Raw genomic sequence first — 27,924 nt, forward strand, 5'->3', positions numbered from 1 at the left:
GGGCAATTTATTTACTGCAAGGACGGTTTTGCACGGGGGCGGACACAACTGCACATGCAAATGTGTCCTGGCGGACACAATTGCATTATGCAGCAGCGTCCGGGCGGACACGATTGCACATGCAAAACCGTCCGGCGGACAATATTGCATATGCAATAATGTCCTCCTGATAGTATTGCATAGAGGACATAAATGCATGCGACACCGGCCCAGCAGTAGGATCGGCAGCGGACTACGAAATAATAGTATAGCGCCCTCTGTCATTATGTGAAAGACAGAAGTACGACGACTTGGAGCAAGTCTACTTAATGCGCAGAATTAAACATGGCGGCCCCCATGTGTCAATCTATTTCTCAATTACTACGGACACGTTTGGCAATATGCCTGCAATTTAAAAGAGGTGAGACTAAGCTTGTTTTGTCATTTTGTTGTCCAGTTCTAACTGCATCTTAATTGTGAGAGAAATAAACTGCAAACCACAATTCTCTGCTCTTTTAATATTTATACTTTTTATTTTACTTGATAGATAGTGATACTGCATGCAGGGCAGTGCAGTTGCACAAACATGACACATTCACATCTCTATTTCTTGTGTACATATTGTGGCACCCACTGACTGCTGAGCACACAAACCGTCCACCGTCGGCAGCCCGAGCCGCACCCTTGTCTAGATGCTGAAAAGGCTTGAGTTTGACAAGTAGCTGAATACTCGAATAGAATATAGATGTAGATGTAGACTTTTAATTTTATGTATTTTTTTATTAGTTAATTTTTGCTGCATGATCATGAAGCAGTGCAGCATCGACCAAGCGCCGTTTTGATAATTCTTGGGGCCTGCTCTTTTTGTTACGTTTCTAGGGACTACGTACTAGCTGGGGGTTTTCAACCAGGTTTCAGAAAAAGTATTAATTATAGTTTTGTTGTATTTTGATGGAAAAGTGACGTCTCTGAATGTTTCAAATTGTCTTTTTTTTTCAACAGTGGAAAAACCTCTTGTCTGCACTCACTGCAGACAGTCTTCTTCTCATGTTACAACAAAAGAGGGCGCAGTTCAAAACGGCCTTCATCGAGATGACCCATTTTCCACAAATGCAGTTGAAGAGTACAACAGAAAGGACAAAACCCACAGTGGAATTCCTATCAGTTCAGAGAAAGGTAGGAATTGTTAGTTTGCCACTCTTAATAACGCATATAATGCAGGAGCCTCGATTCGCAGAGTCTTAGTGCTCTGTTCATTGGGTTTTCACAGTTTTGCACACTTTGCATAATGCAGGAGCCTCGATGCGCAGAGTCTTAGTGCTCTGTTCATTGGGTTTTCACAGTTTTGCACACTTTGCATAATGCAGGAGCCTCGATTCGCAGAGTCTTAGTGCTCTGTTCATTGGGTTTTCACAGTTTTGCACACTTTGCATAATGCAGGAGCCTCGATTCGCAGAGTCTTAGTGCTCTGTTCATTGGGTTTTCACAGTTTTGCACACTTTGCATAATGCAGGAGCCTCGATTCGCAGAGTCTTAGTGCTCTGTTCATTGGGTTTTCACAGTTTTGCACACTTTGCATAATGCAGGAGCCTCGATTCGCAGAGTCTTAGTGCTCTGTTCATTGGGTTTTCACAGTTTTGCACACTTTGCATAATGCAGGAGCCTCGATTCGCAGAGTCTTAGTGCTCTGTTCATTGGGTTTTCACAGTTTTGCACACTTTGCATAATGCAGGAGCCTCGATTCGCAGAGTCTTAGTGCTCTGTTCATTGGGTTTTCACAGTTTTGCACACTTTGCATAATGCAGGAGCCTCGATTCGCAGAGTCTTAGTGCTCTGTTCATTGGGTTTTCACAGTTTTGCACACTTTCATAATTTCTCGTTAAGTTCATAATCTAAATACCATACTTATTCAACTCAAGTCACAAACTATACAAACAGAGCGTCCCAAAGACTCCCAAAACATGCATTCAGTCCAAGTTTCTATGACCTGATCAGATTGTCATTTGTGACTTGAGGTCCTTCTTGACTCCTCCATTATCTATCAGTTGTGGATCTTGATTTAGGGTGGAAAATCCACAAGACCATTTACTTGACAGGAACTGTTTTTAAAAGACTAGAATCAAACAAGAAAACAAGTTAACCAACTTTTTATTTAAGCAAGCACCAATACATTACAAGTTAAAATTTGTGTATTATTCATTGCTCAATACAATTGTTCCAATTTGTTCTTGGCAGCTCTCCAGGAGATGTTATTGCTCAAGAAGCCCAACCTGCCTGACGATTCACAAGTCCTGAATGTCGCCATCATCGGGTCACCCAACGCTGGCAAATCAACACTTATCAATCGACTCATGGGTCAAAGGGTAAGGGTTGAAACTCTACTGGTTCCCTCGGGGTGGTAGGTTGATACTTGTCCAAGAGCTGTATATTTGAGAGAAATTGGACATAGAGGGACTAACTTCAGTGGACCACACTCGCACAGGCCAAAGCAGTTACGATCTTGACATCCCACTCACATTTCTAACACCAACCATTGCTCTGAGCAGGGTCGTTCTTACAGAACAGGGGTTTACTAACACTCATTCTTTCTCAACAGCATTTGAACAATCTCCATGAAGGCATCAACTGCGCATCTCTTGCTAGTCTTATACAGCGTATAGTCAGTCCAGCAACCGTCCAGTGAATGTACTTTGCAACACATTCACTGTTAACACCCATCTGCATTATATGTCCCCACCCTAGCATGCGCACATCAACCACAGTACATAATACACCAGATTGTTGACTGTAATCTCATGGAAGAAGAACAAGACCTACTTTCACCCATGAGAACTGTATTATAACCCAAGAGTCAGAGGTCTTCACTGAAAAAGAAACGGTATTTGATATTTTTTCACATCAGGGTCTCTCTTTTCTTTCAGATTTGTTCGGTCTCAAGTAAAGTCCACACAACGCGCTCTACTGCCCTGGCTGTTCTCACAAGAAATAATACACAAATTGTGAGTAATTTCTGTACAGTCCAATAAGTCTGATAATGCTGTTGCTTTGGGGATGTTTTAGTTGGAACCCTATCCAACAATTTTGAATGTGTACCCTCCAAATGTCTAGATACTGTTTTTGCTGAGAAAACAGAACAAAAAACTGTCACAGTATTTTCATTAAGAACTTCAATCTAGCCAGTTTAGGGTGACTTTGGGTACCAACTGCATCTCTGGTCGCTAGAGGATAGAACAAATTTTTAGTTTTTCATAAACAATTATGCACTTTCTCTTTTACCTTGTAGGTGTTATTGGATACTCCTGGTATGGTTAGTCACTTACATGGGAGAAGGTAAGCCAATAGTAACTCAATGTGTTGCGGGTATGACGGTGGTTTTTTCATTTCGTTTTTGTGTTGGTGAAACATGGTTTATATTTAGTTTGCGTTAACATCATGTTTGTATCTTCTAGCCAAGTAGATCATGTTCATTTAAAAACTTACCATTTACTCTACTGCCTTGGTGTAGATTTTTGTTGGAATTTGGTAGACTTCTCAGTGCTAAAAGAACTGTCCTGCTTATTAACTACTACCTGGGTGGAAGGTAGGAAATCTGTAGGGACTACTTCTTTTGCTTAGTGGATCTAGGGGACTTCTCATTATTAACTTCACTGCCACAGAGTGAGTTCTTAATTGGTCTCAACATTTCAACTAGCTTACTTAAGTCATTGTCAGGAGAGCTTGGTATCGGAAAACTTACAGAGTCTGGTACATTTGTTTAGTTCACCAAACCAAAGTCTTTGCAAACCAAATTTCTGTTGTTTTTCCTCCATCAGACATCAGTTATCACGACCTCTGCTAGTTGACCCCAAGAACAGCCTGGAAAAAGCAGACCTTGGTAAGGTCAAACAGTTCTATGCAAATATAAATCATTTCAATATGATTCTTTCATGAAAATTGTCCAGTACAAAAAGTTGAACTCTGCTGGTCAGACTTTGTAATGAATGAAATGCTGGCTGAGCTGATTGGTGGGCGTTGGTGTCTCCTAGATTACGAGGTGTTAGAGCGGAAGAGGCAAAGTGGTGCAATCATGTGATGAGAATGGGAGGCCAACCCGGCGCAGTTATAGATGGTCTGCCTACAGGTACAATTCGAGGTAGAGGTCGCCCTAAGCTGCGTTGGATAGACAGTGTGACAAAGTGGAGTAGTAGAACATGGGAGAGCTGTGATAAGCAGCGATTGAAGGAGAACAGGTGATGTCCCAGCTCCAGGAGTGTGTCCCCATTACAATTAAGGCCATGTACGAAAGTCTTTGCCAAATAATGATGATGATGATACATGTAGTTGAAAATGTTGGATGATGTATTTGTTGTTTTAAATTGTTTATCTGTTCATTTTTAATTTTCAGCTATTGTGCTAGTAGATGCTTCAAACAAGTGGACATGCGAGAAAATATCCCCTGAGATATTGGTGGCTTTGCATCATAATCCGAACGTACAATCTGTATTAGTGCTCAACAAGGTACAATCTATTTTGCTTCACATAAAACATAACCACCAAAGTTTATTGTTAATTAGTTGTTAATTATTGGTTTTCCCTTAAACCGATGTTTGTTAGCAAAAGCACTTCCCGCAGAATCACTGACAAAATTTCCCTTCCGTACCTTCCCAGGTTGACCTGATCAGCAGCAAGCAGCAACTGTTTTCTCTCACCGCTCAGCTGACCGAAGGAGTCATCGGCAACCATAAATTCACACTGGACAATAGGACAGCCTACTCTCTAGGCAAGGTCGAGACGAGTCCCATGCTCTCACACAAATACAAACCAAGAATGCAACCAGATGATATTCAAAGCATTCCTATGAACAAATCAGAGAGAACTGATCAAGTTCAGGAAGTCACCACAGACTCTAGAGACAATTATGAGGCAGACATTCCAACATTTGTTCCACAAAATCCTGATGCTAAGAACAAAGTACCCAGTAGAAGCAATGATTCAAGTTCGACCGAGAGCAGCATCGACCCTGTATTAAATTTAGACAGCGTGTCTCATCAGAAGTTCAACACTTTAGGAGACTATGTCAGCACCTTGGAGGGGTTTAGTTCAAAGAGCAGTGCGGTCGAGGCAGAAGAAGTCTCTACAAAATCTGAAGAGATGCAGGAGGATCAGAAGAGGGTGAAGCAGGAGCAACGAGAGCTTTTAAAGATGATGATGAAGAGAAATGGCTGGGATGGGTTTGATGCTGTGTTCATGATCTCTGCCCTCAGTGGAGAGGGGCTGGAGGATGTCAAGGTGAGGAACTAGACCTGGGAAAGTAGTTTATTTTTCGGTGAATCAGCTTTGTGGCTATTTTACCGTAGATACTATGCTTTTTGCAGTCATAGCATTTCATATCTAGATGTACAGCCGTGATGCATCTTTCATCAATGTGCTTTGATTTAAATGCACATAGCACACTAAATATAATGATTAGGTTACTATAAACCATAGGAGTTTGGTAGCTTAAAATGAGCTATAGTGACAAAGAGTTCAGATTAATAAGGTGTCTTTCAATTCTCTCATACCAGAAATAGACACGATTGATTTGTTTCATCTGGTTTACACTATCCATAAATACCATGTAGCAGAGAGATGTCTTTTCGTGGTATTGACCCATTTTACGACCTGCGGTGCACTTCCAGTTGCCTATCCTGTCTGTTATATTGGGAGTCCCAAAGGAATTTACTCCCATAAATGGCGGAAATGGTAGATACATTATTGTGCGGAGGTGTTTTTTGCATTGTACAAGGGGTCACTAGAAACTCTGTTTTACATCTTTACACAATAATTAGCTTCGCAACCGAGATACAGGAATAGTAACTTTAGGCTCAACGTGAAATATGTTAGAATGGAAAATCCAAATACATGTACGGTATTGAAAAGATTCAAATATTGCTACGGTAAAAGAATTTAATTCTTTTTTAGGAGCACTTGATGGAGAAGGCAGTTCCGGGTATCTGGGAGTACCACGAAGATGTAGTAACCAATTTGTCCCCTGAGGAGATTCTGGTTGAAGCCATCCGAGAGAAACTACTGGAGCATCTTCCACAGGAAGTACCTTACAATCTTAGCCAGGTGAGACCATTTGAAACAAGATGATAAATCTCACTGAACTACATGGATTTCTGTGTGTTAGTTTCTTAAAAGTGTTCCTGAGCATTCAATGGGAGACTTTCAGGCGCTAGGTGGCAGCAGACTTACCAGGTAAATTTCCATTGTTTACGTAGTTCTGAGCATGCGCACATTACCGAGAACTATGTATTGAATGGGTCTGAATCCAAGTTCTGCTTATGTCGTCCTTGAGCAAGATGCTTGTCCATAAGTTGCTTCTCAGCGTCTAGTAATATAAAATCGGCACAGATGGTATAGAGACAACTTAGTTACTTGAGGAGTGAAAACTCCCAAGAAAATTGAGTGTCCTAGGAATGACTTAAAGGAAGAGTCATACTTGCATCAAGATTTACATTTTATTCTCTATTTTTTTGCAGAGAAATGAGTTGTGGACAACGCTGGATTGTGGGAAACTGCGCATTATTCAGAAGATTGTTTGTCACAAGAAATCCCATGTGGTAAGCGCCTTGCTAAGTTTTCTGTGAAATGTTAAAACTCCAGAAATTGGTCCATAACAGGCAACACAGTTTTGGCAATAAAAGCTATGCTTCAGTTGTGTATTTGAGACGTGAATATTTCTCTGGAGATGTGTTCAATTATGATATTTAGGATGAATGAGCTTTCAGATTAAAAGTATATTTCTTATGTTTGTTAAAAATAGTTACCATAAAACCGTATTTTATCTTTAACACGGGGTATATTCTCTGCTCTTTTTTCAGAACATGTTGAAGAAAAGGATTGGCATTATAGCTCGGGAGGCAGAGGATAGCTTAGTGGAGGCGTTCCATCAAGATGTTCATCTTACACTCGGCATCAAACAATAAGTCTTTAACCTGGGGCCCATTTCACAGTGCTACTCAACATTGAATTCTGCGTTTTCTAAAATAATTACAATGCCATGTATGTGGTGGAGTAATCTTCATTGTCAATTATCGCCATGAAACTTGACCCAAATAACTCAACTGCTTGTAAACTTTGCTAACTGACAATAACAATAAAACCGTGTTATTTTAAAGTGCTTTATCACACTCGAAGTCATCTCAAAAGCCTCTTAAGATTTTCTACAAGGCACTTGAAGCTATTTTAGAAATATGAGGATGAAAAAAACATGGCACCATGTAACAGTTTACAAGGTGATGTGGTGCAATCTGCAACTCATACCAGAGAACACTGTACAAACCCCTTCTCTTTACGACAAAGTGTACTGGCTTCTTTTATATGCATAGGCAACAGTTTACACATGAGGCCCATGGCTTTATGTATATCCAAAAGACGTAGCAAAAGTTTTAACCACTTTGAAAAATGTCTTGATTAAGGACGTAAGTGTCAAGATTGAGACTCAAACTCGCACTAGTGCTGGTCAGAAAAGCAGATATTGAGTCAAGTGCCCTTGAGTGCCCTTGATAACCTAGGCAGACTTGACTGAAGATGTATTTTAGACATTCAGCCTCGGGCTCATGTTTTCAAGAGAAATAAAATAACAAATGCCCCCTGAGATCATTGCCCCAGTTGCCCGACGTGTCAAATATCGTAACAGCTGTTCATAAGCAAATAATACATTTATAACTTAACTATATTTCTGTTTAAATTGCATGTTTAAACGTGGCCATGTGATCTCTCTGCGACTAATTAGAATGTATAAACTGTCCCGGATATTTTTGAATAAAGATTTAAAGCATGAAAAAAATTCTAATGCCTTTTTCAATCGTTATTGTTGTGTCATATGGTTTCATTGATTTACTTATACTATGGTTAGCTTGGAAAAACTAAAGGGTCATCGGTTAAAAGGTAAATTTTTTGTAAAAAACTACAGTCTGATAAGCAGCCAAGTCCCAAGAAGTGGGCCTACCTGCTAAAGTAAAACTTACTACCTGCTTGGCAACAAAAGGACCTGTGGTATAAACGAACAAAAGAAATTAGTGGCCTGACATTTGGACCCTGACGGGAGTGTTTCTTCATTTTGAAGATTACGGGTCATCTCGTACCCAGTTGGTAGAGCGCCAGCATGTTAATCCGGAGGTCGTTGGTTTGAGTCCCACTTTAGTAAATTTTTATTTGTTCACCCCAAATCATTTACAAAATTTACCCAGTCATGTTTCGTTTGTGGTGTATAATGTAAACATCTGAGATAAAAAGTTGAACCTTCTTCAAAGGTGATCCCCTGGCTGCCGCTTCCCAGGTTGTACGGTGTCTTAATTTGGGTGTGATCCCTGGCTGCACTGCAGTAAACGGTTGAACCCACCCCCCCCCCCCCCCCCCCCCCCCCTTTGCCAAAAATCCTTACCGCTAATTTGCAATAGCGCCACCTACGTTAGTGTCAAACTTTGGGGTAGTCATCATTCCCCCCCCCCCCCCCCCCCCCCCCCCCAATTAAAGAAAATACTCTGGGACATGTTGGTCGATTTCTTTGTCCTTTAGAACGATTAAAATTTCTAAATAATAACAATATAAATCAATAGAGTTATACAGAATATGATAACCCCAGGGTAAACCAGTTTGAAAGCACATGTTTTAGCAGACGACATTAATTATCGGAATTTACCCCCACTGCGGCCCGTTTGGGAAACCCGCCTCGCGCATGCGTTTTACCTACTTAGAATGTCTGGTTTCTGCCTCAAACGAGTTGGCTTTTTTACACACTAAATGAACTTCCCTCTTCCGCGTGTGACACAAAGCGCTTGTCCGGAAACCAGACTATTGTACGGCGTTGGTTTTCTTTTACCATTTCAGAATGGCGTCCAACGTAGATTCTCGTGAGTATAAAACCACTTAAATATATCGTTTTTAATTTAATTTTTGAAATAAAATTCAAGTTTTCCATAAGATGATGTTGTAAGGCACAAATTGGTTAGCAAAAGGCATTAGTGCACCTCGAAGTTAAGAATTTTAAAACGCATGGTTGAGTTTTGTTTGGCAAGTAAAAATATTCTGCAGCATGCAGCAGCAGTGTCTTTCAATCATTCAATGAAGTGACAAACTCGACCATCAAAGAATGGTTGGTTAAATCCATAAAAGGGGTGGCCATTAATTGAAGTAAAATAAAGGGTATGCAAGCAGTTATTCAGTTTGTAATAACCAAGAAAAAATGAAATGTTTGGTTTTTATTTAGCCAGGGTTTTTGGGGAGAAAATATTATAGAAAGAGCACCGTATCTCGCCACAAATCTTTACTCAATTTTACCAAGGGGAATATCACGTGAGTGAAGTAAATTAGATATTTATTTCATTAAAAATAAATTGGTGGCAGGATGCAGAAATTTGTCCAACATAAATTTTGCAGTGTAGTCAGCACTGTTGCTGTGTCAAGAGGTATTCTGTCAAGAGAGGGCGCTTTACGATATGCCTTGAAATGATTTTAACGTACCCTGCCACCACTTTTAAATTGTTGACTCGTTTTTTTTTCTTTAAAATTTGAGAAAATACAATTTTTTCTATTAAATAATGAATGAAAAAGTGATTGCAGGTCTGAAGCTTCCCCCCCCCCCAAAAAAAAGTCACAAGTTTCCGACTGGGGAAAAACTGTATGTTAAATTTTTTTTTAACTGATAAATTCCGAGTGGAATTCATTGTTAAGCAAAAATACTTCAAACTTATTTGATTTATTTGCAGAGTATACTGGTTACGGAACCCCGCAGCAGGCCCAACAAGGGTGAGTTTCTATGTTGTTAAAAATTTGCACTACAAAATACATTTAGCTTTTAACCAAAGAGGGAAATTAGACAACCATGAAGCCCGGTTCATACTTCCTGCTAATGAATGCAAATTTGACGTCACATTTCTGTGTACGTTTTGCAGGAGTTGAGCAAATTTCAACTGAAGCTAATTATTTGTTCCGAACTTGTGACGTTAAAATTTGTATTGCATTCGTGGGAAGTATGAACCGGGCCTTATAACTGAGGTATTTGAATGTCATTGATAAATTGCTTTTCAGGTTTTAAAGCCATTGGACACTTTCGGTACACAGTATTGTCCAAGGCCCACACTTCGTGAATCACGACTTCTATATAAAATAACAAACCTGTGAAAATTTAGGCTCAATCGGTCATTGGAGTCCAGAGAAAATAACAGGAAAACCCACCCTTGTTTCGGCACTTTTCGCCATCTCATGACGTGTTTAAAATAAATCCGTAATTCTCGACATCGAGAATTGATATTGTTTTAATGTTTTCTCAAAAAGTAAAGCATTTCATGGAATAATATTTCAAGAGGTCTTTCACCATTACCTTCTGTAAACCCTGTAAGTTATTTGTAAATCTGTGAACTTTTATTTTGTTGTCTGTACCGAAAGTGTCCAATGGCTTTAAATAAAGAAAATGCACTTTTGTGACTATAAATTTAACAGAGCTTGTTGTTAGTGTATGGAGCGTAGTCTCGAAAAACAGTTGCTGCAAGATCTTAAAATCAATACAAGTAATTTGAGTATCAATGCTTCTGTCATTTTAAGGTACAGCTATGGGAGTGCTCAAGGTTACCAGCAACCACAACAGCAGCCTGCTGCAGGGGCAGCACCACCTGCCCAGCAGGCCGCAGGTTATGGCCAGACACCGCCAGCCGCATACAACCAGGTAAGTTCACCCTAAACCATTTCAGGCCTGGAATTGCACAAAAGTCACAGAGGCCATGGCCTCCATTGCCCCTGCATGGTCTGGGCATTGGTGCCCCCTTCAAAAGTTTCCCAATGAAAACGGCCTTGTCCTCACAAAGATGAAATTCCAGCCTACCTGCATTTCCTTTCTACCAGAGTTTGAGACATGCAGCAACTTGTAGTCTAGAGACTTGCCGAGAGAGATTTGAGACTCGAATTCAAAACTTTAGGTTAATGCCCTCTTTAAACTTAATAAACTGTTCACCTACGAATGATTTCAAAAGCCAGTCTATGTAATGCTTTTTAACTCATTACAGAGTTTTGTTTTCCTTCCTTATCTATGTGCCAACCACTGAGCCATGCACTGAGTAACTGTGATCATTGGCCAGCGTACATATTTATGGCATGTATTAATCACAATCATTTGAATGTATTTGCAGGCACAGACCACATATGGCACTCAGCCTACAGCCGCTTATGACTACAATGCCCAAGCACAGACTGCCTACGCCCAACCAGGGGCTACCAGCTATGCCCAAGCCCAGCCAAGTTCATACACTACTCCAGCCTCGACCTATGGACAAGCACAGCAAAGCTATGCACAGCCTGGTAGAACTGGTAGGTTCACACAAATTATTTGTAATTAAAAATAAACTGGTGCTATTTTTCAGGCCCAATTTCATTCAGTTTGTGTAACTTTATTTATGCACTGATATGTTGCAAATACAGGGTGCACAAATTTCATTTGTTGGTACTTTTTGTAACTTTTACGGAATGTTGTTTGGTTCTGTTAACAACGTGTGGTGTATTTGTGGTCACACACAGTTAGTCATAAAAAAAATACGGTGAGGAAGGATCTTAGTAATTGGTTAAAGGAGTTGTCGTTCAAATGATTTGTGTCGCTAAATTGTTATGGTTGTTGCAAGCATGCTGTGAAGTAAAGGAAATTCTTTCATACATGTTATCTGTCACCCTTTGTTTATAGGTCAAGCAGGCTACACCAGTCAGAGCACTACTGGTGGTACTGCAGTGCCAGCAGCGACCGGCTACAGTCAGACTGCCACACCAGGCAGTTACACCCAGGGTAGCACTCCACAGGGATACAGTCAAACCAGCGCTAGCTCCTACTCAAGCTCAGCTGCTAGCCAACCGTACTCCCAGAGCACTCAGCCAGCACAGAGCAGCACTTACAGTCACCAAGGCAGCCAGGGGTCCTATAGCGCACCAGAAGTGCCCAAGCAGGGTAAGAAAATACTTTGATTAATCAATTGAGTTTCATAATGAGGCTTTTAGTTAATTTGAAACGCAACTTTCAGTAGCTGGTAAGGAGTTTCACAAGCAGTATAATAGATGAGTGAAAATATTATTCCTGAAGGGAGTATAAAACAAAACTGCAAATGAAAGCCAGTGACATATCTGTTTGGCCCTATCGGCAAATATCTTTCTCACGATGTACATTCCACAAATATTTCTCCAATCAGCCCTCCTAAAAGGTGCTGAGAGGTATAGAAGCTTTGTTATTGAAAAGTACGACCATAAACAAGAGTTAATAAGAATCTTGGTTCACAGGTGGTGTTGGAGAAGTCCAGTTACCAGTATAATGTTATATGTGGAATCTACTAAGTCTGAAGTCTAAACTTCAATTTGACGTTGGTTAAATTCATTCTCTCTGTGTAGGTGGAGTTGGTAGTAGTAGCAGTAGTGGAAGCAGTGGTGGCTATGGTGGACACTCCGGAGGTGGTTCAACAGGCTATGGTGGATCCCAAGGAGGGCCTCCACAGAGTGGTGCTCTAGGAGGTAGTGGAGGGGGTTATGGTGGAGATTCCAGTGGTGGATACCGTGGTGGACGTGGTGGAAGCTCCAGCAGTGGAGGTGGTAGTAGCGGCGGATACGGGTGAGTTACATTCAATGTAATTATTGGTCAAGTAATCTGTGTGTAGGTTTTATCACGTAAAACTGAAGACTCGCTACATTTATTTCTATGGAAGGTTGAAATTTAATTGAGCTGTATCAAACGTAAACATAAGCTTTCTATAAAAGTGTATTCTGTTGTTTTACGTGGGGTCTTATTTTTATTTGTTTTGGGTGAATAGGGCTTCTTTTGTTTCCCTCACTCAAAATCTTAGCCATTTGTCATCATTAATACGGGTAAATATTATAATGGCTTTTAAAGTCATGTTTCACACTTATATGGTACAGCCCGGGTCCGTGAATGTTTGTCGCGTTACATTCACAAAATCACAGTGTTTGAGCAGAGCTGTAATTGTATGGTCAGGATGGTCTTTTTTTTTACTGTTTTATTTATTTTATTGGGTTTTTCTCTTTCAATCTCACATTATACTTGCAAACTCAGGGCTGAAAAGCAAAAGGGTTTATTTTGTTAACTGTAGCAACAATTAACTGAAAGATTTAGGAATGAAAAGGGATTATCCACGCATGAAGAAACTGTTGTTTAGTAAAAAAATATTTGATAACTATGTGCTTTTTGTGTGAACTCAACTGACAACTTCTACAACTTTCTTCACAGATTTGAAATCTTCATCCATTTATATTTTTGTTATGTTTTTATCATTTTAAGTTATATACAGTTTTTATTTGGTGCTTTATTATCCTGTCCATTTATTGAGCAAGTTGTATTTTTGGTTCACATAAATAATAACTTGAAATTATTGTGGTTAAATGAACTAAAACTTTGTTTAAGTATTGGTCAATATATGAAATAAGGTGTAGGAAAAGGTTGGTTCATTAAGCAAAAGGGATTTTTTTTTTTTAGATGGTAAGAGTGAAAAAGTAGTTCGATGAAGTGAGGTTCTATGTAAATGTTTTTGAAGAAGTTTTCAATAGATCAAAGTAAACAAAGATTGTTCTTTCTTTGTGAGGTTATTTTTTAATGATAAGAAATTAGCAATGTATTTCAAACCGATTCTTTGTAATCTCTCCATCGATACATGTGTGCGCTGATCTTCTGAAGAAAAGACGCCTCTTAGTGGGTTTGCAAACAAAGTATTTGTACTTGAAGTTTTAAGTATTTGATTTAAAACACGTAGCAGGCTTTGAATGAACCCAGCAGTTGTTGCGCCACTTGCTTTTGCTGTTGTTTTCCGTGCTGTTTTCCGTGCTGCCGTGCTGTAAACCAACAGAAGTTGAACATTTTCCTCATTGGAATACCAATACCCTTTACTACAGAATAACGGAGAACAATTTTTGTGACCCTCAAAAAGCTACATGTAACTTCAAAGCCTGTTGTAGCAGACCTCGCTTCCCCTGATTGCTTCCTTATTTATTGCAAATAATTATTGATAATGGTGTTATATTTGGCCATTTTGTTGGTTTTTATTTCACTTGAGATGTGTTTAGAGTACAAGAATAGATACCCATCTCAGTCAAAGAAGGTTTAGATGTTGGCCTCAAACATTGTGGAACAGAGTTCAGATTGGCCAGGAGCAAATATCTACTGTATCAGCATGCATGTGCAATCCAACAAGTTCAACTGTGTTCCTTGATGCTTGAAAAGCATCAAGATGGCTATTGCAGCTCTTGTGAAAATGAGGCTTGACGAAAAACATTGTGAATGTAAACAGTGTTGTACCATTGTATAGTTAAGTCACATGTTGAGTTAGAATGGTGGCTTAAGTGAAAAAAGACTGATACTAACTAAAACTACATTTCATCAACGTTATCAAGAGCAGAAGATCATCATATTGGGATTTGATGTTACATGTACCTCTAAACTACTAGATGTGACGCATATACCACATCCATTTTAGATATGCTGCTGTTTTTCAACTTCATAACTTCAAGGGAACAGCAGTAATTTTGTTTGATCCAGGTGCATTAGATAAACCCTGCCTCTTCCAGAAGTGATCCAGTATTTACACCATCTTGATCTTTGATCAGTTGCTGGTCTTGACATCCTAACTTTGAGGGAACATCTTTGGATCCAGTTGCTATTGACCCACTTCACCTGACGTCATCATTCATCACCTGACATCATTCATCTCCTCAACCAGTCTTAATTTTGCTCAGAATCGCATGTGCTGCTGGGTAATGCACATTTTAGGCACTGTGCTTGCGTTGACTAGCTCGGCAAATTTTCACATACATTTTGACTCCCCAAAATGGCACGCCATTGCAGACGAAATCCGCATGTGACCTCAGTGCAAGAGGTCAATACACAAGTCTACAAGTAACACCTTTTTGGGGACCCACACAAACGTATCTGGTGTTGGGAAAAGGTTCGAGTGATCTTGTTTTCTCCTCAATGCGTAAGTCCAAGTCCCTCAATAGAATTGCCCCCCCCAAAAAAAACAAAAAACAAGCGGACCCAAGGAAGGTGCATCAGAGAAAGTGACATACATGTAGAATCTGACAAACTTATGTCAACTCAACAGACCATCCGAATGCTGGATCCCACTAGCTGTCAAATGGCAACTTTTGTCATGTTCGTACATGATGTGAAAAATTCAATGAAGAATTGGTCACTAAAGATCAAATGCCCACTGTGTGCATCTGCAATTATTCAATAACAACAGGAATGGCAGGTGGATAAATTCTAGAGAAAGTGTATGGATCTGTTTTTCCTCTTAGGTATAACCAAACTCTTGTTCACTTAAAGAGTCTGAGAAAAAGACAAGAAAACAGATCATGATCTGAGAAAGTACACGACACATCTTCTTCCTACAGGATTAGTGTAAATTGTGAAGCAGCAAATGTTAAATCTTCGGACGCTTTAAGAGCCTGATAGTATTAGGTTTTTTTGATTGGAAAAGGGTCAAGTACTGCAGGTTGAATCTTAATCTGAAAGGGAAAGTTTGTGTAACATTCAAATGCTACCTAGATCACAATGGTAGAAAATAAAAATGGTAGGAAGACTCCATCGTCAAAGATTCAACAGAAAGTAAGATGAACCTGTGAACTGAATGAGACTTTGCCAAGTGGTTTGCCTGTGTTTTTTTCCCAGGAAACTTGGGAAAGTTAATAAGTATACAGTGCTTAGAACACATCTGTGTAAGGGTTAAAGCAAATTTTATTCTTTAGTCCTTGATGCAAAACTTGCATCTATTAGAAAGGTACTTTGTTAATTAATTTGATTTTGTAACTTGATTTATTACAGCAATTAACCTATTGGCTCACTGGTCCCGTTTGAAAGTTAAAAGCCACATCTGTTCTTCACATTGGAGCATTTTGTTCTCTAGGTATACTGTTTGCCGTGCACTTGCTGGGTCGCCAAATTCCTTGTAGAATTAGTATGAAATATCTTTTCGGCAAGTTAAGGGCCAACAAAAATTACTATGCTGTAAAAGTCAACAGTTTAAAAGATTTGTTTGATTGATTTGTGTTTATTTAGTTTTGTTTATTTTTGTTTTGTTATTGTGTCGGGAAAGTGTACTTCAAGTGACAATTTTATTTTTTATTTTGGGTGTCTACGTATATTCCTAAATACGTTATTCTTTTTTTGTGTGTATGATTGTTGATTACAAATGCCTAAATTCTAATCGCTGTGTAAGATATGGTTATAAAAGGGAAAATACTTATTTATTTTTTTGAATGTGGTACAAGTAGTATAATTCTTTGGTATTCAACTATATACACATAAGTTTTTTCCTCCTAGAAATGTATTTTACATTACAGTGTTTGTAGCTGCTTAATAAGTAGAGACAAAGTGTTATTTATATATGGGTTTATATGCGTACAGATTTGTAAAAAATATATTTAAGAGGTTTTATGGTTATACTATTACTGTTCAATGGGTAGAGGATTTATACTTATACCAATGTATTAGGTACATGTACTATTTTTGCCAAGTTTGTTTTTGATGTCAGCATCTTCATTGAAGCGGCCAATGATTTTACATCCAGCGCTTACTGAGAGACAGGGCCTAGTTCCCTGACTCCTAAGCATAATATACCAACCTTCTGCTAATTCCTTCTAGTGGTGACCGAAACAGCGGAGGAGGTGGACGAGGTGGTGGGGGCTTCAATAAGTTTGGTGGTAAGTTGTTTACTGGGTGTACCTGTGCCTCCTGTAAAGTATCTTTTTATTGTGGCATTTGATCGATGATTATGTTCAATTTTTCACTCGGTTAATGAGGCACAAAAAGTGATCTAATATGATTGAGAGAAAAAAGAAGGGCTGGAAAATCAAATAAGGTCATTAATGCAACAAAAAGAACAAGACACATTATTGTTTTTGTGTTTTTGAATGCAAAGCTGTTTTGTGCAGAGTCACAAGTTAAGCTTTATCGAACAATCTTAAAATTAATGTATGGAAACAACAGTATTTGAGGCACAAAAACGTTCATAAGTTGTTTCTTAATTGTAAAAGAAGAGATTTAGAACCAAAGTGTAGTTTTTCAAAAAAAGAAAAGAAACCACAGTACTGTTTTGGACTTGTAGAAGTTTTGATGTTGAGGTATGATAGAGTGGTTCTGTGCGGGATTGGGGTTGGTGGTGGGGGAGCAGCGTATTAAATGTAAATTTAACAGTTTTTTTAGTTTTTGCAAAACTTCAGGAAAATATTTTAATGTTATACATGTAGGTCTATACCGGTTAACATGGAACGCTCATACAAATAATTGGCAGCAGCAGATTATGGTTATCACTTGCATTGAAAGTTTGCGTGCATGTTGTAAACTCTATACCTTCTAGATTTATTGCATACACATCAACATTCCTGTTTTTGCCTCATTGGTTTGTGTAGCCATGACAGCCATGCTTGGTTGGGGTAAGGACGTAGATGCAATTTGATGTTCAGTTAATTTTCACTGAAGGATTCTGATGAATTAGGGATAGCTCTGTTCGCCTTGAGGTTGGGTTAATGTTTAGATGTAATATGCCATCAGTAAGGAATACTAAAACAGCATTTGTATAATGTATTCCTTGGTTTGTGTTATTCAGATTCTTGCGAGCAAGAGCCGAGTGCTGCTAAGCAACAATTCGGTAATAATAATGTTGGTTGTTCACAATGTACAGCCAGAACGATGTTGGAAGAGCATTGTTATGTAATGAACTGGTACTACATTTTTTTTCCCTTTTTCTTCAATAGACTGGGTTAGGTGTGAAAAAATAAGTCCTTGGTCGGTTAGTGAGGATATGGTTTTGGGAGAGGTGGTACCTGTATGTGACTGGTGCACAACTGGCATGATGGACTCCTAAAGATTGATTGAAATGTTTTAATTCTAGCCTCCCAAAGGGTACACAGTATTGTGTTTTTAGTTTCCTTTGCAGGTAAAGGACACGGTCCAAAATGGCATACAAAACTTGTTTGGTCAAATTTCACATAAACATTATATTTGATGTTTATTGTCAGCGATGGTACAATGACCTAACAACAGTGAAGCAATGAGTGTGTTTTTAAATTTTTTATGAGTGGATTTCACTGAATTGTTAGAATCATGGTGATTTGCCATGATTTGAAGAGCCTTTTAGTTAAAAAGACATTAACCAACGTGTGATCACACGGAGTGTTCATGGTTTATTGGGATGTTTTTGGTTTTTTTTTCCATTTCCTCTCAAAAACCATACCAATTTAAGTTCTGATAGATTAGTACTTAATCACTGGTATTTATGATCGCATGTCTGAATTTTTGTGGAATAGGTTAACATCTACCTGTTTCCCAGGATGACTCTGAATGTTGACCAGGTAACTTTATGTAACCCAACTTTACAATCATCAGTTGAAGTGTTTTTTTTTACTTCCAGTCCGTTTATTTTTTTCATAAGGTTGTCTTTTATACTCCGTATCATTTAACCAAGAAATTATTCGATGGGTAGCCTTTTACACATTAGTTTTATATTCTCTAATCCAGCAGCAGGTGACGTGGTCGTGCAGGGGAGACATTATGGTTTTTTTTATGGGTACATTTACTACATGTACATTATAACACTCGATGGTCTAGCAGGGCTGTATGCTTCGTTTTTGAAAGGGCAAGGGCACCAAGGCATTTTCTTCTTGGTAAAGGGCACCCTATGATAAAATTGCAAATTTGTACTGGAGCATTTCAATGGCACCAAGGCAATGGAGACCAGGGGACACGGAGGCAATCGCCTTCGTTGCCTCCATGAAGTATCGGGCCTGGCTTAGGTATTGGTTACTGCTCTAGGACAGTAGAGTGCATGTGGGTGGTTTTTTTTTTTGTTTTTTTTTTTTAGCCTCGTAAAAAGCACCGAGTTCGTATGAAGTGCTTTTCACATATCGTTGAATGGTTAAGTGAATTATGAAGTGCTTTTCAATATCGGTGAATGGTTACAACAATTTGTGTATAAAGTCGAGTTAACACAACCATGTGAATGGGATTGAATAGACTGTTTCCAGTTCACTTTGACATCTGGGCTTGCTTCTAGGTCTACAGTAGATTACCATCCTGTGTAATATGCACATAATTTTGTAGTCTTGCAAAATCTGGGATACGTGTGTTCTTTTAATTTCAGAACTAAACTTTGATCTTAAAAAGTTACTGTGCAAAGAAATGACAAAACAACGTGGCCCAGGACATTTTTTATTTCTTAAGGGAACAATTGGGCTTGGCATTTGTACAGTTTGTAAAAGGTACGGTGAAACTTAATGATGGTTTGTCTTGGTCTGGGAACGTGGAGTCCTTTAATTTACAGAATGTGGGTTCAAATCTTGGCCATGTAAGTGGCGATGCTTGTGTCTTAAGAGCAAGACACTTAATCATAATTGCATCTCTCCAATCCGGAATACAGATTGGTACCAGCAAGAGTAGGGGTTGAACATTCTCAGTCATTTAATGCCAAGGAAACCGGGTATGAACATCAGCCTGATAAGCCATATTACCTTGGGATAGACTTGACTCTTTCTTTTCACATGAAACTTAAAACATTAGCATAGATGTAATTACAACGAAGGTTTATTTTTAGTCTTGCTTCTCTCAAGTCTGTGATAAATAGAAGACTGTGCATGTACACTTCAAAGGGGTAGTTGTGTGATATTTGTCATGTATAGTCTTCAGAAAACATGCAACATTGTTGTGCAACGAATACCGAGAAGGAAGAACTTTTTTTTTTTTATATACTGAAAGAAAGATCTTTTCTTAATTGTGGAGGGTTAAAAAGCCGCATCATTTTTTCAAAGAAGTGGTTTGAGTTTTGTTGATGTTCATTTCGTCATTGTTAAAAGGGCAATGTTGTTGTAATATTCATTAGTGACCACATAAGGTGTAACGCGGTAATTTTGTATATATTAATAGTTGAGGTGTTACTGTACAAGTTACCTGTTCGGTGACATTTGGTAGTTAACCCCCAAAACCCTTACTGTGGTTCTTTGGTTGGGTTTTCGTATAACACCTTTGCCAGGTATAACAACTTGGTATTTGTTTCTTACTTGGGTTGTGACATACTTTTAATTAATAACCGACAACAATTTTTATTTTTCCTTACTCGATGACCATTTAATAGCATCCATGTTGAGACTCAGTACACAGCCCATGCAATTGAAAGGTTTTACATAGTTGGTCAGCTTGGTTGAACATATGACCAAGTTTTGGAATGTGAAACCGCTTTCACTATTTTTACTTTGGTGTTCATGTCAGTTTAATCAACTTCCTTAACAGTGTGGGATACGCATCCAAGTCTGTTCATGTAAAGGCCAGGCACCAGGGCAATCACCAAGGGCATGGAGCAATTGCTTCGTTATCTTATAAAGTACACATAAAGGGCCTGGGCATTGTCTTATTGGCACATTTATTATTAATTTTAATGGAGAACATTCTGTCCTGAGAATTAAAAACCTAAGCGTGGAAGAGAGCTGCCAGTGTTAATGCATGCCTAATGCTTCATTTTTGAAAGGGCACAAGGGCATTTTCTCCTCTGTAAAGGGCAACCTAAAGGGAAATTATTTATCTCTACTGTATCATTTCAAGGGCATCGAAGGAACGGCCAGGGGGCATGGAGGCAACTGCCTCCGTTACCTCCTGGATATATCAGGCCTGTTCAAGGACGAATGTTCGGCCTCCTTTGTAGGATTTTGGGGTACTCAAACTTCCTTAAGCTTTTCGCATAGCTACTTGTATGAACTATGTTGAGGACCATTTCATATTGAACAAATTTTCACTTATCGTTCCGTCGCATCGCATTTGTGGGGGTTTTTTATGCTAGGTTTTGGTTGACGGACCTAAAGCTTTATCTCCTTTGAACTGGATACTGATGACATTGATTCAAAGTCATTTTAATTCGTGCAGGTCTTAAAATTGAAGAAACCCACCGATAGACTACAGGTTATTGTAGGTCAGACATTTTGTCGGACTGTAAATACTTTAATAATACCGAATATATTTCTTGTTGCTTAAAGTTAAGATTTGAACTTGAAATCTGAAGTGTGTTTAATTTGGTTTTGAAAAGTAAGTGTGTTGGGAATATACTAGACTGCTTGACTTGCATGTAAATGGTGACGTTAATTGCCCATTGCCTAAATAAACTTTGGGTAGTCCACTACTGATTATATTGAGCTCAGTCGTACGAGTTTACTCTTGATTTAAAAAATAATGACATAAAAATGGACAAACTGTAAACAGGATTTGTCCGATAGGAACCGTCAACCCTTTACCAGCTTTCCTTCTGCTTTTTTTACGCAAAAACAATTTAATCAATGTGCACAAATAAAATGGTTTTGGGGTTGTTTATGTTTTTTTAGATACTGGCCGTGGTGGAAGCACTGGTGGCGACAGTGGTGGGAGTGGAGGCAGCAGCATGGGCAGCAGTGGGGGAAGCTCCTTTGGAAGTGGTAAGCTTAAAATTTAATTATGTTTGCCTTGGATGAAGCATCTGAAGTCTTAGGGACAATTACTGTTTTAGATGGGATTTTAGAGCTGTTGACTCCCCCTGTTTCTGCAATCTGTCCAAGTTCTGATGAAAAAAAAGAGCCGTTAAACACTGTTCTTTTCAGAAACAACACTACTCAAAAATGATATTCACATGGTGCTACACAAACCTCTCTCTCTTAGTCCCCAATTATGGAAACTAGTATGTAGCATGTATTTCTTAAAGGCAGTGGACACATGGTAATTACTTAAAATAATTATTAGCATAAAACCTTACTTGGTAACAATTAATAGGGAGCTGTTGATAGTATAAAACATTGTGAGAAACGGCTCCTTCTAAACTGCAGAGTTTTCGAGAACGAAGTAGTTTTCCACGAATTTGATTTCGAGACCTCACATTTAGAATTTGAGGTATCGAAATCAAGCATCTGAAAGCACACAACTTCAGGTGACAAGGGTGTTTTTTCTTTCATTATTATCTTGCAACGTAGATGACCGATAGAGCTCAAATTTACACAGGTTTATTTTGTGTAGAGCTCGTAATAAAACCCAGTACACTTATTATTGGAAGAAAGGGGATTGTCCCTTTCTTTCTTGAGTTCAAAGCTATGAATTAGTGATAATGATAATGTGTTTTGACTTTACAGGAGAGCCAAAGAAGGATCTGTCTGTAGACACCATCTTTGTCAGCGGCCTTGGAGAGGTATCTGAAGATCAATTAGTGGACTACTTCAGCAAGATTGGTATTGTTAAGGTAAGTTCAAAATTTTCATAGATGATTTTTTTATTCTGTTGATTTGAGAACTGCACGTGTCTTGTGATCATGCTTTACATGAGATCAGGCAGAGCACCTTAATCATTGGTGCCACATTTAATGTGTTGAGTTTGGATGCTTAATAAACACTGGTTATTATAGCTGGTTATGTAGTTACAAAACTTAATCCGACATAAAGTGACACAAGCATTAATCCTTTCAGCATGAATTTTACTGTATTGCATCTGCGGCAGACAATATGCCGCAATGCATCTTGTGAATTTAAAAGTTAGTTGAGACTAGTGTCCAAAGTCACAACTATTTGAGGGGAGTCTAGTCGCGTAGTTAATATACATGTTGCCAGGCTTAATGTGCAATGATCTCAATGGACTGGCGCTGTATAAATTTGATCAAATTCAAATTAATAACGATGCTCTTTGGAGTGGAAAGTTTTGAAGTTCAACTTTGCCTTAATTTATGTGTTTTCAAAATGTCTATAAAAGCTTCACATTGTATTACTCAGCTTGACAAGAGGACCGGCAAGCACAAGATCTTCATCTACAAGAACAAGCAGACCAACCAGCAGACTGGAGAGGCCACAGTCACCTATGATGACCCACCCTCTGCTAAAGCTGCCATTGATTGGTTCAATGGTAAGTAGTGTAATGCAGAGATTTATGAGATGATATTGGTGACATCATTACCTAGAAGTGAGATGATGTAACCGTCAACAAAGGGGGGGGGGGGTAAGGGTGGGTTGTCAGGAATGTGAGTGGTGGCTTATTTACTGGACATGGGCTGATAGAGGATATGGGCCAACCGTTGAGGTGTGAACAACTATTTTGGAATTATAGAGATAACCATGGGAATCATCCTTACATTAGCTTACACAATACTATTCTTTACCCTTGTCATATTTTTGTTTGTGTCCTGCATATAGACCTTTATCACGGTTTGGCCATCTTGATTTTATTCCATTCCATTCCAACTCATTGTAAACCAAACTGAGGCTGGACGAAATAATAGTCTGGTGCCATGTTTGCGCAATGAATGTTAGCATTCATTACTGTTATGGAAACAGGGAACACGACCAAGATGCTGAAAGCGTGATAAAGGTCTTTAAGAGTTGGACACTAAGGAATTGGATACTATTTTAGGGCAACTTTAAAACCAATGAACAAGTGGTGGCATGATATGAAAACTTTTCCTAGTAGCGATTTTTCAAGGTTCAACTGATTTCAGCCGTTACTGTTGCATTTTTTATGTCTGCTTTTAAACCACCAATGTATAGAATTTTAAAACACATACTTTTCAAGCTGCTACTAAAGCAGTTTCCCTCCCCATTTGTGTCATATATTAAGATACAGTGTTTGTTGATTTGTTTTTGTAGGGAAAGATTTCTTTGGCCACACCATCAAGGTTGAGTTTGCGACAGTAAGATCCAACTTTGGGATGAACTTCCGGGGACGTGGAGGCCCTGGTGGTGGAGGTGGAATGGGTAAGGCAGAGTACTGACCTATCATTTTCGCTTCTTGGATTAAATATTTTCACCATGACGGTGATATGAAACTTCTCTGTGCATGTGATGTCATCTAGTGAATTTTTCTACTGTTAAAGCATGTATACAACTTAAAAGTTTGTTGTTTAAAGGCACTGGACACATTTGGTAATTGTTGAAGACCAGTATTCTCACTTGGTATATCCCCACATATACATTAAATAACAAATTTGTGAAAATTTTGACCTATTGGTCATCGAGGTTGCAAGAAAATAATGAAAGAAAAACACCATTGTTTTTATGTTGTACATATTTGTGCGCTTTCTGATGCCTACAAAAATATTAAAAGACTTCAGGCTTGAAGTCTTTTATTGGTTGAATAAGAAATTGCCTCTTTCTCAAAAACTATGTTATTTCAGAGGAGCCGTTTCTTTCAATAGTTTATACTTTCAACAGCTGAGCTCTCCATTGCTCGTTACCAATATTTCCAGTTATACATACATTCATCTTTATTATTTTAACAAATTTTTTTTCTTCCGATTTCAGGCGGCGGCGGCGGATTCCGAGGTCGCGGTGGTGGACGTGATAGTGATGGAGGTGGATTCCGTGGAGGTCGTGGTGGTGACAGGGGTGGTGGTGGAAGTATGGGTGGTGGTGGTGGCGGCGGTGCCAGGCAAGGGGATTGGATTTGCACAGATAAGTAAGTACTGAGATGCAAATTGTAGAGTCAATTGATGAGCGGTTAAGATCACCAAATTCAAACTCTCGTGTTTCTGATCAGCAGAGTGTGGGTTCGAATCCCAATAAAGCCGTGACACTTGTGTCCTTAAGCAAGACACTTAACTATTGCTTCGTCCTTCGGATGGGACATAAAGCCGTTGGTTACGTGTGTTGTGTAACACATGTAAAAGAACCCAGTGCACTTATCGAAAAGAGAAGGGGTTCGCCCCGGTGTTCCTGGCTGTTGCTGCTGTATGCGCCGTAGCACCTTGTAAACCCTTATAAGGTGCTAACTAATTGGGTCTAAAATTTCACCACTGCAATAACCTTTCTTTCTGAAAGTTTGTATATACTCAGCGCCTTGAGTACCTTGTTTGGTAGATACGTGCGCTATATAAGACTTCGATATTAATATTATTATGTTAAAGGGCCTCTCTCAGCACGCGACATATGCAGTGAAAACACAGCTTGGCCTTACACCTGCATTTTTGGAGCAGTGCGTATTACATGCGTTTGGTTCAAATATCAGCAGATTGAGCCGCAGCCAAAGCCGAGGTTTGAGAAAGCTACATTAGAGGCATCAAGATCATGTTTCATTGTATAACTAATTGCATTGATGTCATCTCAGTATGAACATGTCTGCACATTATCAATAACTTTGAATACATTTGTGTGCAAATTGTGCGCTCTGTAAGTTTCAGAGAGTGCATACAGATTTTCCAACCTTAAGTCCTGAAAGTCTAATTTTAATATATATTTATATATATATATTTGTTTTTTCCAGTGGCTGTAGCAATCACAACTTTGCCCGTCGTGACAAGTGCAACATGTGTGGAAGCCCACGGCCAGCTGATGGTAAGTGATCAGAATAAAGCAGTGCAAATTAATTTGGTTTGCAAATAGTTTTGTAAGGATAAAGAAAACGATTGGGGTGGGGTGCATTCTGATGAAATATTTTACAATACCTGTGTTTAAAAGTCAAACAATTTATTTGTTATCGATAGCCTTTTAGGAAGACTTGTTCAATTTGAATCTTACTGAGACGACCTGATCCTGCAGAAATTCCTTTGAAATTAAACTAATCTCCTATGATTTAATGAACAAATTTCTTCCTGGTTATAAGATGCAACAACTGACAACTCAAAAAGGCCAATCATGTTGTATTATGCCTTAAAACATCTGAGCAATATTAGCTTTGATTCTACTGTCTGTCCATTGAAATCATTTACTTGTTAAATGCTTTATGACCAACCTGCTGTATCATGTGGTGACTATCCTCGCAGGCCTGGAATTACAGAGAGGCCATGGCCTCTGGTGCCCTGATCTTGGCCTTGCTGCCCTTTCCAAACTTTCATAGACTTTAAGATTTCCCAATGGTAGTGCCCTTGACAAAATGGCCTTGGGCTCTCCAAGATGATATTCCAGGCCTGTCTTGTTTCTCAAGTGTACAAAACCCAGTGCAGTTAAATAATTTGAAATGGTTGGTCTTAATAATAATAATTTGGGGGGCTAATCATCCTTACTCGCAGCTGAATTGCAGAGGACGCGGCTACAACGTGTTTGAGAAGCAGGCATGCAAGGGCGCCTTTGGCTGCCAGCGACATCAACCCATTATGACCACGGAGCACAGCCAAGATCGAAAGTGTTTGATAGAGTAGGAGGGTTAATTTGTGGATTGGTATTCATTATTCATTTTTATTCTTTAACATAGGAGGTATGCCTGCCCCAGGTGGTGGTGGAGGTGGATTCGGAGACCGTGGAGGTAGAGGAGGCGGTGGTGGCTTCCGTGGACGTGGTGGCATGGATCGCGGACGTGGAGGCGGCGGTATGGACCGTGGGCGCGGTGGTGGTGGCTTTGCACCCAGAGGACGCGGTGGAGACAGGGGAGGTGGCCGAGGGGGCTTCAACCCACGTGGACGGGGTGGTCCACCAGATGGCCGTAGGGACAGATTCCGTCCATACTAAGGTAGTCAGTGACCAAACTCCTCTGTGTACAAAGTCTCTTAATCATGTGCCACTAGGTTTCTTTCTTGCACTTTAAAGTAACAGAGTGTAGATTAGTTAACACTGTCTCTGGAATCCTAAAGAGTTTTGTAAATAAAATGCTCCAGTGCAGTAAACAAACTTTACATCTCTTTTAAAGCATTTTAGGTGTATGTAGGTCAAAGAATATTCACTAAAACAACGAGACTGAAAAACAAGGCCGCATCTGTTTAGCGATTTGACTAGCCACCATAGCATACAAAGCAAGTCGGTCACATATCATGTTACATGTAACGCTAAAGATATACTTCTGAATAACCTGTTAGAAATCCGCTTTGCATCAGAGTGGACTCTTTATTGCGATGGCATGGCATTGTTGTTTATAAGCAAGGAAATAATTCTCGCTCAAAGTCTATGGTGGCTAGGTGTAATGGACTGCATCTGAGTTTAGTTACTTTTTGATAATACTATTTGATGGAGACGTGCCCTAGTCCACCACCCTTTATTGCCTACTTGAACGGTTTACATTCTGTGTTGTGCACAGTTGTGTACTAGTATGCTTGTGTTAGAAGCAACTTTTGTTTCAAACACAAGGCTCTTTGTTTTTAATGTTTAAGTTTAATTTTAAGTCGTCGTTAAAATCTTCCATCCATAATGGGGAACATCATTGTCTTGGGCCTTGATTTTGAAAGGGTAAACTAAGCTGGAAGTTATCATGTCAAAACAATATGTAAGCATGTTTTCCAAAACCCACCAGTTCTTTTGATCCAATTAAGGTGATGCATCACAACAGTAATTTTGGTTGCACTATTTTGGGAGTCAATGTCTATGTGTGTTATACAGAAGGGTAGTGTGACTTTATATGGTGATGCTGTCTGAAGTACATAGAAGAGGTCAATAGAAAATGTGTGGATACATGGTAAGGTCGACAGGAAGAAACATAATTTTTTATGAGATGTAAATGTTTCTCTTGGGGTGTGTGCGGAAGGGGCGGGTTTAACGCAAAGCATTTCCCTGGAAATAGTATTTGAAGACAGGTTTCAGTGAATTGTTGTTTAAGTGATTTTAGATGTTACTATCAAACTGTTTTAATAAATTGTCCTGTGTCGGAATACTACATACCCTTTCAATTGTATTTTATTTGAATGTGTTGTTTAAAGGCAGTGGACACTAATGGTAATTACTCAAATATTTATTTGCATAAAAACCTTACTTGGTAACAAGTAATGGGGAGAGGTTGATAGTATAAAACATTGTGAGAAACGACTCCCTCTGAAGCAACGTAAATTTCGAGAGAGAAGTAATTTTCCACGAATTTGTTTTCAAGACCTCAGAGTTAGATGAGGCCTGGAAATCAACTTGCATCTGAAAGCTCACAACTTCGTGTGACAAGGTTGTTTTTTCCTTTCATTATTATTTCGCAACTTCAGGCTTAAATTTTCACATGTTTGTTATTTTATGCATATATGCTCAAATACACCAAGTGAGAAGACTGGTGTTTGA

General features: G+C 39.1%; 2 protein-coding genes across 5 annotated transcripts; both read left to right on the plus strand.

Moving 5' to 3' along the window:
• The first annotated feature begins 335 nt into the window (after positions 1 to 335).
• On the plus strand, positions 336 to 7,780 carry LOC117290978 (GTPase Era, mitochondrial-like). Of its 2 annotated transcripts, none has more exons than XM_033772570.1 (11): positions 336 to 400; positions 982 to 1,155; positions 2,215 to 2,342; positions 2,901 to 2,978; positions 3,263 to 3,309; positions 3,792 to 3,853; positions 4,364 to 4,476; positions 4,627 to 5,247; positions 5,920 to 6,069; positions 6,483 to 6,563; positions 6,825 to 7,780. In XM_033772570.1, exons 1-11 carry the CDS (start codon positions 337 to 339, stop codon positions 6,927 to 6,929), a joined length of 1,623 nt encoding a protein of 540 aa, XP_033628461.1. In that variant the 5' UTR covers position 336; the 3' UTR covers positions 6,930 to 7,780. The 2 variants fall into 2 exon arrangements, with proteins under 2 accessions (XP_033628461.1, XP_033628462.1); XM_033772571.1 differs by lacking the exon at positions 336 to 400 and adding an exon at positions 543 to 697.
• Positions 7,781 to 8,800: 1,020 nt separating this feature from the next.
• Positions 8,801 to 27,540, plus strand: LOC117290240 (RNA-binding protein cabeza-like). 3 transcript variants are annotated; one of them, XM_033771515.1, is made up of 15 exons: positions 8,801 to 8,858; positions 9,714 to 9,753; positions 10,549 to 10,669; positions 11,130 to 11,307; positions 11,675 to 11,932; positions 12,367 to 12,583; positions 16,622 to 16,680; positions 17,586 to 17,627; positions 21,340 to 21,429; positions 22,114 to 22,220; positions 22,744 to 22,873; positions 23,611 to 23,718; positions 24,265 to 24,418; positions 25,223 to 25,293; positions 26,150 to 27,540. In XM_033771515.1, exons 1-15 carry the CDS (start codon positions 8,837 to 8,839, stop codon positions 26,401 to 26,403), a joined length of 1,851 nt encoding a protein of 616 aa, XP_033627406.1. In that variant the 5' UTR covers positions 8,801 to 8,836; the 3' UTR covers positions 26,404 to 27,540. The 3 variants fall into 3 exon arrangements, with proteins under 3 accessions (XP_033627406.1, XP_033627407.1, XP_033627408.1); XM_033771516.1 differs by having other exon boundaries at positions 10,555 to 10,669; XM_033771517.1 differs by lacking the exon at positions 17,586 to 17,627.
• The last annotated feature ends 384 nt before the right edge of the window (positions 27,541 to 27,924 follow it).

The sequence above is a fragment of the Asterias rubens genome, chromosome 5, assembly GCF_902459465.1.
Source record: "Asterias rubens chromosome 5, eAstRub1.3, whole genome shotgun sequence".
Classification (NCBI taxonomy): Eukaryota; Metazoa; Echinodermata; class Asteroidea; order Forcipulatida; family Asteriidae; genus Asterias; species Asterias rubens.